The sequence below is a fragment of the Dendropsophus ebraccatus genome, chromosome 12 (assembly GCF_027789765.1).
Source record: "Dendropsophus ebraccatus isolate aDenEbr1 chromosome 12, aDenEbr1.pat, whole genome shotgun sequence".
NCBI classification, from domain to species: Eukaryota; Metazoa; Chordata; class Amphibia; order Anura; family Hylidae; genus Dendropsophus; species Dendropsophus ebraccatus.
The window spans coordinates 81002096-81015998 of record NC_091465.1 but is presented as its reverse complement, the minus strand read 5'-3'; the positions used below and the strand labels follow the sequence as shown (position 1 = coordinate 81015998).

The following is a 13903-nucleotide window of genomic DNA, read 5'->3' as shown; positions in this document are numbered from 1 at the left end:
GAGGCGCCATATTGGATCAAGACGGCCTGCACTATTACAATGTAGCTTTCACTGATAATACCACCAGTGCCATCGAGGCAGCCAGAATCTGAATACGCAGAAGTAAAAAAAAAAATAAAATTGTCTTAGACCAGGATAACATGGACTCCTATCATGTCCACTGGATTCTGTATTATGTTTTATGTTGTTTCTATAGGATTTGTATATAAGCATTTTCTTAAGTATTCCCATTGATTGGGGGACCTATATTCCCTGACATCTAAATGTTCTGTAGGTACATGTAGGGCTGGAAATACCTATAGGCACATGCCCATAAGGGAGTTGAGACATATGATGTGTAAATGAAGAGTACTGTCCATTTCTATGTATATTATAAATAAACTGATTTTTTATTTTTTATTCTTTAATAGGAAAAAGAATATTTATACAAATATTGAAATAGAAAAACTTCTACTGTTCTGGAATGTTCCTGACATGGACTGGGGTGGCAGCAGAGAGCCTTGTGTCAGACGAGAAAGAGCACACCACTTCCTGCCGGACATACAGCAGCTGATAATTACTGGAAGACTTCACATTTTTTAAAAGATGTGAATTTCAAATCTATTTTACTTTCTGACACCAGTTGATTTGAAAGATTTTATTTTTTTTTTTCACTTGAGTTCCCATTTAAGTGACAGAGAAACAGGGGGAAAAAATCCTGAAATTCACATGTTTTCAAACAATTAAATTTTTTTATTGATTGGCATAAATGTTCTCTTCTGGCTCATCTTTGTCCTGAAAAAGAGAACAAACAGACAATGAAATAGCAATAGAATTAAACTATAGAAAAAGAAATAGTTTGCGAATCCAAGTGGTCTTCTATTATATACAATGCATTTAGAAAGTCTTTAGCTTTTTTCACATTTTATTACGTTTTAACCTTGTGCTAAAATTTTTCTGCTCAATGAATTGACATGTCAATTCTTTGAGCGAAGAGGCGGAGGTGCGCGAGGCCTCCCATTGTAAGAGATAGGGATTCGGCTCAGAGTCTGTAGAGGGCAGGGGTTCCGAGCGGAATATGGGCGCCAATTCCATAGTGTGAATGGGCCCTTATTTTACTGAACAGAGAGTTCCCTCACAGACACTGAGCGCTGTGTTCAGGTGCCCATGTACCTAACAAGCTGCTTCTATTTGTACAAGTTCCCACTAGTTTGGCCTAATAAACAGCCACAGGGGCAACTATTATTAAATTGGAATTGGGGAATGTTCCATTCTACTTTTCTTCAGGAAGTCCTTTCTGCTGACCAAGGACTATCTAGGAGAAGTTTATCTTTCTGTCAAAGTGTTCCGCTGACTACTGCTCCATCTTCTTGGGTAATCTAGACTAATTTTTCTTCTTGTATTCTCCCAAACCCGAATTCCAGGACCTGGCTCTCCGAGATCTCTTTCAGCATTAGGCAGTCTGTCAATTGCTGTGAGTATCGGTTATCTTCTTCTTGACTTTAAGTAACGCAACTGCAAGGTCATCCCAACAGAATTCTGTACTACAAAGACAGGCCCCTTCCTGGTAGCCCCCTATCCTTCTTTACAAGTCTCCTAACTAAAACCTGACCTATGACCTAAAGACTGTGCAAGTTAAGTGCCACTTATTTAAAGTTTAATTTAAGCACTATCACCAATATTCAAGGGAAAACGCTGACAATATTCTCTCTGTATCTGAATTGTACTGTACCTTTAAGAAAACCTGCCAGTAAACATGTTTATTTTCAGTCTGACACAGTGCTCTCTGCTGACATCTCTGGCTGAGACAGGAACTCTGTCTCGGTTTTCTATAAATCCCCATAGAAAACCTCTTCTGCTCAGGACAGTTCCTGTCTTGGCCAGAGATGTCAGCAGAGAGTACTGTGTCAGACCGTAAAGAAAATAACATTTCCTCCATGGCATACAGCAGCTAATAAATATGGGAAGACTTGAGATTTTTGTAATAGAAGTAAATCACAAATCTATATAACTTTCTGAAACCTATTGATTTGAAAGAAAAAGATTTTCGCTGGACACTAGTACACTGATATTTACCTGCGTACTTAAACAGCTTTTATTCCTCGGCTGGACCACTGGTGCATGTTCGTAATTAACTGGGAAAAACAAACACAAAATTGGTTGCACACTTTATAAAATTGTTGCAGATGTGAAATCTAAACTGAAGTGTGGAAAGAGCCTACTGCTGAGGGAGAACAAGAACACGGCCTATGCAGGATCTCTAGCAACCACTCACGGTTAGCAGGGTCACGCAGCACACTACTACTGAATGCAGTGCAGCACGAGCAGGTGATGACGTGTATGGCGGATGACGCAGTCAGTCAAAATGCTACCTCACAGGCTGAAATTATGGTTCAGGAGGCACACAAGGAGATTGTGTCCACCGATCCCCTAAGTATTCACCATCTGCTGTCTCAGGGCAGTACGGAGGGGGTTAATGGAGGAAGTAACTGGTCTGATTGGTGAGCCAACTGGACCCAGTGTTTCAGAGGTGGAGGGATCGGCAGCATAGCAGGGATCAGTGTTATCTGTGATGTTCTGATAGAGCCTGCCTGTGGCAGACTCTATCAGAAGATCAAACTGCACGGAGGTAAGACACACTGCAGGGGTCCCGATCGGTAAGTGACAGGAGATGCTCCTGTCACTTACAGTTAAACGTCACGGGGGTTAAAGGAGTATCCAGCGTGGGGGCACTTTTTGGGGGGGACCGGGGAGGAGGTGGCTGAAATAAAAGACGTCCACTTACCTCCCCGGTTCCAGCGGCGGGTCCCGCATCACGGCGCTCCAGTGCCCGGTCCCCGTCCGCTTCCTGGTGTCTGGCACTGCCCTAGACGCTATGTCTCAGGACCGCTCAGCCACTCAGTGAAGGAGGCGAGATCCGAGCGGACTTCAAACGGATCCCGCCTCCTTCACTGAGTGGCTGAGCCACCCTGAGACGTAGCGTCTCGGGCGGCGTCAGACACCAGGAAGCGGCTGGGAACTGGGCACCGGAGCGCCGTGATGCGGGACCTGCTGCTGGAACCGGGGAGGTAAGTGGACATCTTTTATTTCAGCCACCTCCTCCCCGGTCCCCCCAACCCAGTGCCCCCATGCTGGATAACCCGTTTAATGGCGGGCGGCCGTGATATTGCAGCGGCCCGTCATTAACGGTGGAGCCCGACTGCTGATTCCCCACCTGCTAGGAAGCGAGCTCAGCTCCTGAGCTCACTTCGTAGCGTGGCCCCCCAGTGGTATGTAGATTTACGCCCCTTTGCGTTAAAGCCCAGCCTGGGTGGTCGTGAATGTTAAGACTATAGGGTTAAAACTATGGGAATTCAAGGGGAAACATAAAAATGTAGAGGTTTCTGTATGTTTCTTGTGTTTGTTTTTTATTTTTGGGCAGGTTCAGCAAGGCTCGGTTCACACGGAGCAAAACTCGGTTCAGCGCTGCAGAATGGACATGTTCCTTCTTCAGCGCTGAGAGATGCAAAGAAAGGAGGCGCACAAACCTCCCATAGACTCTCCTTATGACACATAGGCTGGTGGGGTTCGCCGCCGCGGAATTCTGCTAGTTTTGCTCCGTATGAACGGAGCCTAACAGGATTTTATTTACAAATAATTTAAATAAAAAAATAGAAGAGTGTATGCTTTTTTTGAATGGAAAAACATATAAAACATATAGCATCTATTAATAAATAAATTGTCTAATAAACTGTCCCTGTCGTTAAAACTTTCAAAATCTAAATCAACAGTAAAAGTGAAATAAAGCAATATACATTCTTTTTTTGTTGTTGTTATCATGCTGTAAAACAAAGCTGAACTCACCATAAATACAGATCCAGTCTCCTGAAGGTAGCTATATAACAGCTGTACTTACTCTATCCAGGTCCAGTCTCCTGAAGGCAGCTATATAACAGCTATACTTACTGTATACAGGTCCAGTCTCCTGAAGGCTGCTATATAACAGCTATACTTATTGTATCCAGGTCCAGTCTCTTGAAGGCAGTTATATAACAGCTATACTTACTGTATCCAGGTCCAGTCTCTTGAAGGCAGCTATATAACAGCTATACTTACTGTATCCAGGTCCAGTCTCCTGAAGGCTGCTATATAACAGCTGTACTTACTCTATCCAGGTCCAGTCTCCTGAAGGCAGCTATATAACAGCTGTACTTACTCTATCCAGGTCCAGTCTCCTGAAGGCAGCTATATAACAGCTATACTTACTGTATCTAGGTCCAGTCTCCTGAAGGCAGCTATATAACAGCTATACTTACTGTATACAGGTCCAGTCTCCTGAAGGCTGCTATATAACAGCTATACTTATTGTATCCAGGTCCAGTCACTTGAAGGCAGCTATATAACAGCTATACTTACTGTATCCAGGTCCAGTCTCCTGAAGGCAGCTATATAACAGCTATACTTACTGTACCCAGGTCCAGTCTCCTGAAGGCAGCTATATAACAGCTATACTTATTGTATCCAGGTCCAGTCTCCTGAAGGCAGCTGTATAACAGCTGTACTTACTGTATCCAGGTCCAGTCTCCTGAAGGCAGCTATATAACAGCTATACTTACTATATCTAGGTCCAGTCTTCTGAAGGCAGCTATATAACAGCTATACTTACTGTAACCAGGTCCAGTCTCCTGAAGGCAGTTTTTTAGTCTTATGCTGGTTGTAAAAAGAAGACTAAACACATGAAGTCCTGGCCAGTACTGAGATTCACTGCTCCATGTGTCTGTCAATCACATGACCGCCTTCTTTCTGTGAGCGCTCAGATGGCCGGGGACACACGGGACTTCCTGTTTTTTGACTCTTTCCTGTTTATTTATTTATTTTTTAAAAGAAAAGAGTCAGAAAACAGAAAATGCCGTGTTTTCCATGATAAAGAAAAATATTATAATGAATGTTAATTGCAAACTTGATTTATATCACATCTACTGTTGGAGAGCCCCTAAATAAATAACTAAATAAATATAAATGACATACCATCTTCTACTTCCATCCTGGCTGGTGGATCTTTTGTCCGGACACCTTAGAGAAACAAATTATGTAAACTTAGCAAACTATCCTAATAAATCACTGAGAGATCAGAATTATGGGATTAGAGAACAAAAGACTTTATTACAAAGTAATAATTTTTACCCACCTTTAGAGATGAGCGAGTAGTATTCGATCGAAGACTACACTATTCGAAATACTCGTTTTTGATAAAGCAGTAAAAAATTTATTCTCTTCCCACCTTGCCTGGCATCTCTTTCTAGCCAATAACTATAAAGGGTGTGTGTGTGAGGGACTCTAGGAGCACGCTGGCATCGCAACAACATCGTCTGCATTCATTGGCTGGCTTACTCATCTGACCTCCAGAGTATAAGAACTTGGCATTTCCTGTTCGTCATCAGATGAAGGTAGTCAGGGAGAGAGATTGAAGCAGGGACAGTGATGTTTTAGCTTATTGGAGGCAGGCAAGACCCCAAAAGCCCTTTTTAGGGCTACAACTATACAAAGCACAGCATAGCTCACCGGATAATCAGCAAATCAACTGGCTAACAGTAACTCCGCTTATACTTACAGACAGGCAAGCAGCTGCTGCTCACTACGAAGAATAGGCTCCTTCATTATACGTGTTGAAGGTATGTGGTGTCCCACCACGGGTGTTGCTCGCAGTTACACCCTTTGCAAAAGCTTGTACTTTTTGTGTGTCAGTGGTGATAAAGTAGTGTTCAAGTTTGCCACAAGATGTAGCTATTGTAAGTGTATATACTTAGTTGATGCAAAGCTGCAGAACTATAAGGGTCATTGTTTATTGATATGTCTCATGAATCTGTAGACCAATGAACATGTTCGCTTCTTCTGTCCTATCACTTCTCTCATGACATCCTCCTCTAAACTCCTCTGACTCTATACTCTCAGCACGCAACTCAGTCCATACTGCTCCTTCTCTGCTCACTACAGATCTGGATCCTAACTTATGAAGTGTCTTATTAAGTGTGACATATCATTTCAAGGCAAAGCTGTATTATTTGCTGTACACCAGTATTCTCCAAGTAAAGCAGACCTTATTTATGATAAAGAGACTCTGTGATTCCTCAACTCACACCAACACAGTACACAAACACTCCTTGGGATATTTCCCCTTTCTGTGGGTGGCAGTGCCGATAGTCCGGGTGGGTCATTGCTCCACTCCAGACCACCGTGACTACAACCCAAGGAACCTCACAACAGCCCGACACGTCACTGACCACAGGAGAGCAAGGTATAGCCGGCCCTCTAAAATATAAGCAGGTGTGCCACCATACCTGTGTGCCCAAGCAGCTCTGGTGTCACGGCATAACTTCACCAGGCCCAGCTATATCTTGACCAACCACCATAGAACTGGCGTCACAGCTTACCATCTGGCATGTGACTGGCCATACCTCCGCCATAACACCGCAGGGGGTCATGATTGTACGCAGGAGAGACCATAAAAGCCCTTATCAGACAGCATATAGCTGCTTCCTCCATTAAGAGTGCATAGACTGGCAGCAAATCAGAGAGTGACACAGACAGGCAGCCATGCAGCTTATAATTATCTTACATCAACTTGTGTCAGACTATTTTTTCCTAGTTAGTAATTGTCGCAGTAGTTGATTGACCTCTGCACCTCATTGAAAGCAGTAAAACACCTGCCACCTGTCGCTTGTTGGCACACGTAAATCTTGAGATATAGTATATATTCCTGTGTAGGCATAGTTGAAAAAAAAAAAAAAAAAAAAAAAAGCGTTGCAGGTTTTTTTTTGCACTCTGAGCCTCATTGAAAGCAGTAAAACCCCTGGCACCTGTCGCCATATATTGTGTTTGGAGTGTGTTGTTGGGAACCTGTGCTAGTGGTGTAATACTGTGACTTGGGCATGTTAGATGCACCCATGCATGCTTCCCCTGCTGTCCTAGTTGTATTCCAGAGGTGTGTGCATTCATTTCTGAGCTGTCATTGTGGACTTAAAAACAGAAATTCGACCACTTGGAGGTCACCAAGAAACAAGCATTTTTCTCCCTTCGACTTTAACAGGGGTAAATTTTCAATTAAATAGTCTGTTCACGTTCTGTTCTACATTTAAATTTCAATTATTCCACTACTCGCTTATCTTTAACCCCCTTCTCTCTCATCAATGGTTGTAGAGAAATCAGACATTGGCTTTATAAACCCAAGACCCAAAGAGGATTATAGTACTTTACTTAAGCTAAGTAAATAAAATTTCAGCCTACGGTTGTTGTTTTTTCCCGATACAGAATTCAACAAAAAATATTCTCTCTTCGAAACATGACTTCAAGTAGAGAATATCTATATAATACTGTGCCATCAAGAGGCCCCATGTGGTGGGACATACATATTTGCTACTGGACAAACTCTTCAGAACCTGGTAAAGTGGTTTCACAGTCAGAGTTAAAGAGGTTATCCAGGATTCGAAAAACACGGCCACTTTCTTCCAGGGACCACACGACTCTTGCCTTCACTTTGGGTGCAGGTTTCGCAACTCAGTTCCATTGAAATGAATAGAGCTTAACTGCAAACCACACCTGACCTGGAGACAGGAGTGGTGCTGTCTCTGGGAGAAAGTGGCCATGTTTTTCTAACGCTATATAACCCCTTTAACAGACTTATAGCATGTTAGCTAGACGTGTTAACACACATAGAATGACTGTTAAAGGGATTTTCATATGGCTTCCCAGTCCTTTCTGGCCTGTTTGTGGCTGCAAGAGTCTGTCAAAAAGCCAAAAAGAGCTGAAAAGTTATGCAATTAGTGTAACTCTCATTGACTTCACAAGAAATTTTGCAAACAGAATAGCCCAACAAACTATACTCTTTACTTAGTTTGGAGTTTTCTAAACAGCATAGCTTGGGCTACACTATTTAGGCTAGGTTAACACTACGTTTTTGTGACCGTAAAAAAAAAAGATCCCTTTTTTTTTATAATGGAAGTCAATGAAAAAACGGATGTTCACAGTTGCATCAGTTTTTCCATCAGTTTTTCATCCATTTTTTTTTTTGCAAAAAATGCATTGCAAAAACAGATTGCAAAAACGTAGTGTGAACCCAGCCGTACACAGATCCCTTTGAAGTCAATGGGAGTTATGTGAATTGTGTAACTCTCACCCCTTAGCTGCTGTCGGCCTCCTAATCCTCTCCGGCATTCTCAAACCGGCTGGTTGGTGGCTGAAACTCCCAATAACTAGATATTTTAGCACAATAAATCTGCCTGTTTACTATATCTATAACTACAAGTATTATAACTACTATTATGTAACATGGAAGTGTAGTACAACACGACTAGTTTACCAGTCCAACACATCTAATAGACCGGAGCGAGGAGGGGGTGAGTATTAAAAATCAGATTTGAACAAATCAAATTGTGGTGAAAAATCTGAAGTAGATGGAGACGCTCATTTCTAATCATCACTTCTGTTCCTGGACCCATGACAATTACATTGTATGTAGGGATGGTCAATGATGGCTAATTAAAGGAATTGTATTATCAGGACTTCATAAAGAGGAGATACCCTGACCAATGCAACAAGTGCTAAGCCTATATATTTCCATATGTTTAATGTATCAAACATGTACAGTAACGGGATTTGAATGGAATTCTAAACAACTTATAAGGTTATGAGTTTACGGGTAAAATGTATACTTTTTTGATAAAACAAATCATATAATAACACAGAGAAGCATTGAGCTATACGATTAACACATATGTACAAAAGCATGCCTGGGCACAGAGATGGAAACATTTGTCTACGTTTCTTAAGTCTATGCTTCATGTATACGGTATAGGAACTACAGTACGAAAAGCCCATAAATAAATATTATAGATAACGTACCTTCGTCTACCTTCATCCCAGCTGCATGATTTTCTGTACAGACGCCTTGGAGAAACACATCAGATTGACAAATTATTCCTATATATGTCACTAAATAAAATAAAAATGACCTTTTATCATCAGTGTACAGTGTCATGGAGGCGGAGCATATTGACTGTTGTGTCCTTCATCTCATCTTGGCCCATCACTGAAAATCTGCCTGATGGTGTCGGGCTTGGTGACATCATCAAGAGGGTTTTCATTGATGGGTGGAGGACAGGATGATTGACACAAGACACAAGGACCTATATGCCCTGCCCCCTGGGTTCTGTGCTGGGACGACTCTCTCCTCGCTCTTATTTGTGATATTGTGTCACGCTGGTGAAGGTATTAGGGGAGATCGATCAAACATGGTTTAAAGTAGAACAGGCTCAGTTGCCCCTAGCAACCAATTAGATTCCACCTTTAATTTTCCGAAGAGTCTGTGAGGAATGAAAAGTGGAATCTGATTGGTTGCTAGGGGCAACTGAGCCAGTTTCACTTTACACCATGTTTGATAAATCTCCCCCAATGTGTTTATTATTTCTTTGTTGTGCATTTGATTTATTTATTATATAACCCCCCACCCCCATAGTTTTATTTGCTGTATACAGATTGGTTTTAGCTTGTATATCTAATAAAGTTAATTTCAATCATTGGGGTGTGCACAATTATTCGTCTATTTTAGGCTTTTTTCTTGTTGTGCATTGTCTGTAACACCACCCACCAATGATAAAAGGACAGTTTTTGCCTAAATCAACACATGGGTGACAGGATAAAATAAAATTGCAAGGATTATAAATAAAACTATGCAATATTATAGTTCAAGAATCTATACCAGGACACAGCGGCAGAATCAACCCATTCTTGTGCTGCTGTAAGGATCAAGGTTAAAGGGAAAGTACATTAGAAATTAGAGATGAGCGCAGTGAATCGGGCTGTCAATTTGCAAAAAAAAAAATTGGCGACACATGCTGTCTGGAGGGTCACTGGGCGGGAGAAAGAGATTAACCATAATCCCTAGTGGCCGTCCAATCAGCTGCAGGCCCCTCTGTGATGTCAGCACCTCCCCTCCATATTAGGCGGTTCGGTAACGGAGGTGGCCAGTCGGCTGTGTGTGGAGAAGAGAGCGGGATGGCAGCCGGCAGTTACAGCAGGGAGAGACTGAGGGTCCATTTACACAGAAAGATTATCTGACATATTTGCCAAATATTTAAAGCCAAAGCCAAGAATGTATTTGAAAAGAGGAGAAATCTCAGGCTTTCCTTTATGACCTGATCTCAGTTTATAGTCTGTTTCTTGCTTTGGCTTCAAATCTTTGGCAGATAATCTGTCAGATAATCTAATGTGTATGGACCCTTATAGAGCGATATAGGAACAGAGAGGAGAGGAATGGCAGAAAATGGATGACTTACAGGCTGATTGACTTTTTCCCATTTTTGACACTTTTACAACAACATATTTTAACAAATTTGCCCTTCTGTCATAGTCCCAGTATTGTAGCTACTATAGTTTGGCTGTTTTAATTAAATTTGTTAAGGGTCTGTTTACACACACAGATTTATCTGACAGATTTTTGCAGCCAGAACCAGAAATGGATTTGAAAAAAAGAGAAATCTCAGTCTCTCCTTTATGACCTGTTCCCTGTCTATAGTCCATTCCTAGCTTTGGCTGCAAAAATCTGTCAGATATCTGTCACATAATCTGTGTGTGTAAACGGACCCTTAGATTCGCAAATCCTAACGAGTCCTAGCTCGCAAAACGAATTTCCAGCTGCTTTACTTATATCTACTAGAAATCAAAGTTCAGATTTCAGATGTGATCAACCCTTTAAATGTATATTACTCATGTACCTTCTTATTATACCTCCCTTATAGCTGGTAAATCTTTTGTCAAAACACCTTAAAAAACAGTTGACGTCACATGTCAAATCTCTCCAATATATCGATAGAAACCAGGATCAGGAAACCAAAAAACTTCATCACAATTGCAATTTCCATCATGCACTGGCCATTGCCACAGGTAGTGGGCTGCAACCTTTCTTCTCTATATCAGCCGCTCACCTCAGATCTAAGACATTGATAAGTGAAGATACATACTTAGTTCACCAGGGTTACTTTTCCTCTTGTTCCTGACCACAAGAAAGATGATCCCGAAGAGAATTGTAGAAACAATGATGCTGCCTCCAGTTATTAATCCCACAGGAACGTTAGTTCTTGAGGAACTTGAGTCTTCAGGCAAAGGCACTAGAAGGTATAGAAGATTGGATATGGATGTCTCCAGTACATTATATAGTGCTCCAGAGTTCATTAAATTTGCTGTACTTAAATTTTCTCTTCACTCCAATGTTAGAAAATGAGAATGTAGAACATCAACCCAAAGATCATAGTAATGTGATGGGGAGATAGTTGTGATGGTAACTAGGAAGGCCATGTCACCTATACGTAAGCCCCTGCAAGTAGCAATTTTCTTTTTCTATCTTTTCACGAAAAAGGTTAATAGATGTCAAAAGTAAGAGCCGAGAACATTTTTGGAGCTTTTCACACTAATGGCAATTTCCCATTTTTGGAAATTTAAAAATAAATAGTTTTATTGGTAGAATGTATGATCTGGACAAGGCATCTCAACTGTTTGTTGTTTTATGATGGGACATGGATGGATGTCTGTAAAACTAATATCTACCTACCGTTGACTTCAAGAAGAATGGTTCTTTCAGTTTTCTTCCCCATGAAGTTTGTGGCCTCGCATGTGATGTTTTTCTGGTGATCATTTACAGATGGTGTGAATGTTACAGAAGACGATTTATTCCAGATACCAGGAACATCACTCTTCTTCCATTGGATAACTATGGATGTCACAGAACAGTTACCAGGAAGATGGCAGGTCATTGTCTTATCTATACCAGCAGTCACTGTCCCGAGATCTGAGATTACTGGTTCTTCTGAGACATCTGTAAAAGGAACAAATAGGAGAATTTACTATTTTGTAAGCTTATTATTTTATTTATTTTTAGAGCTTTTGACTTTCAATGTGAATAACATAAAATATAAAGGAGATCAAGTAAATGCAGTAACATGATGTCATAAACCTGTTGGCAGATATTGGTCAGGGTAGGGACAGGGTAGACACTGAGGGTGGACCATCCACTAGTTCCGCCTACTCTCCCTGACTATTTGCCTTGGTGAGTCCTAAGCAGCTTCAGGCAACTTAGGATAAGTGCAAACACTAAACACAGACAAGACAGTTAAACAATTAAAAAAATGGTCAGCAAGCAGAGGGCACAACAAGCGAGCAGCAAAGGTACCTAGTCAGAATCCATATAATAGTCGGGTGACAAAAGCCAGTGGTCAGGGAAGAAAGACAATAAGGGCAGTCATGAAGTTAAAGCCGGGGTCAGGAAAACCAAAACATAACACGGAGCAAACAGCACAGGGATGCTTAGCACTCTAGACTAATAACTAGTGAAGGGTTAACTGGCTGGGGATGTTAAGTGGCCAGAGAGATCTATACAGAGAAGAGACGGGTGTGGTAAGAAAATCAATTCAGACAGAGCATACAGACAGAGCTCAGACAAATGCAAAAACATATGAAACAATCACAAAACATGACTACAGGCGCAGTCTCGGCCGAATACCACTAGTCAAGGGCCACGCTAAGCTCGAAACAGGCACGGGCATGACGCACGAATAAACAATTAAAAGCAAACAGATGCAATAAACATAAACTTACCAAATGATAGACTGGAAGGGAGTAGAGAGGGTCCTGAGGAACTATAGTCAATGGGGAAAGGGGAAAGAGATGGGAAGAGCAAAAGCTGCCTATATAATTGTGTAGTGATAATAAGGTTATTGGGGAGTGTAAGCTTTTCTAAACAGTAAATTAGGGTTCAGACTGCCTTTAGGGGTTGTATGGTGATTTAGAGTTTAATGTTTTGGGGTAGTGAGAACGGGGGCAAAACCTCTCAACTATAATGCTTCATTTACAGTACTGGCCTCCTCATATGGCAAAGAGAGACTTTATGGCCCTCTTCAGACTCCTGGGCTGCACTCCCCAATAGTTATGCCAATGGAAGGGAGCAAACCTAAGGATCATCAACCCAACGATACCAGTTCTCAAGTAAGTACTTACAGCAGACATCAAGAAGAATGGTTTTCTTAGATGTCTTCCCCCCGGGGGTTATTATCTCACATGTGATAGTTTTCTGGTGATCATCTGGAGATGGGGTAAATGTTATAGTAGGTGAATTCTTCCAGATACCGGACACATCACTCTTCTTCCATTGGATAACTAAGGATGTGGAAGAGCAGTTCCCAGGAGGAGAGCAGGTCACTGTCTTATCTATACCAGCAGTCACCGTCCCAAGGTCTGAGATCACTGGTTCTTCTGTGAGATCTATAAGATGGAAGATCAATGAGACACAATAAAATATAATGTATATCATTATAACTACTCATTTATGCAAGTACTTTTTAGACATATGAAATACAGAGGGGGTTAAATACATACAGTAAGATGGCGGTAAGTTGGTAGTCATTTTAGGTACAACCTAAGGTCATGAAACAGTGGTTCTGGTAAGGAACCCCTCAGAAAAAAAAACATAAAGTTGTCCTGGCACAGTAGACTGCCAAGTTTACTGCAATTGTTCTGTAACTATGAAGCTTACTGTGCCACTCTTAATGTCTGCAACCATCAAGATTTTCTACCACTAAGTCTTCTTTTGAATAAACTGGTCTGTAATCTATTCCTTTATGTCTGCGAGGGCCCCTTTCAATTTAGCTCCCCATTGATTCTTTCTAACCTGAGACAGTTGGAGTGAGGAGTTAGGTACCACCTGACTTGGAAAGAGAGAGAGAAGGTTTGTTCGAACCTGAACAATTGGCATTTGACTCCCGCTGCCTTCCTGTTCCGTGGGGAAGATGGAAACAGCCCGAGTACCGCCTGGAAAACAAGGATACAGCCTAGGTAATAGGCTGTATCCCTGTTTTCCAGGCGGTTAAGAAGTTAATGACAAGCTGCAGTGCAATCGCTG

The 13903-nt window shown here is 41.6% G+C and overlaps 1 protein-coding gene and 1 long non-coding RNA gene across 2 annotated transcripts in view; both read right to left on the bottom strand.

The window, feature by feature from the left end:
- Positions 1–750: 750 nt before the first annotated feature.
- Positions 751–8946, bottom strand: LOC138768952 (uncharacterized). The gene is made up of 4 exons (XR_011359187.1): positions 8857–8946; positions 4987–5031; positions 2056–2114; positions 751–774 (listed from the first exon to the last, which is right to left on the bottom strand). It is a non-coding gene; the product is annotated as an uncharacterized lncRNA (long non-coding RNA).
- A 1998-nt stretch (positions 8947–10944) lies between these two features.
- Positions 10945–13903, bottom strand: part of LOC138768813 (uncharacterized) — a 40689-nt gene continuing 37730 nt past the window's right edge. The window contains exons 12-14 of the mRNA XM_069946768.1: positions 13003–13266; positions 11561–11824; positions 10945–11120 (exon numbers count right to left, since the gene is read on the bottom strand). Coding sequence (XP_069802869.1) covers positions 10945–11120; positions 11561–11824; positions 13003–13266 — 704 coding nt within the window. The remainder of the gene's footprint in view (positions 11121–11560; positions 11825–13002; positions 13267–13903) is intronic.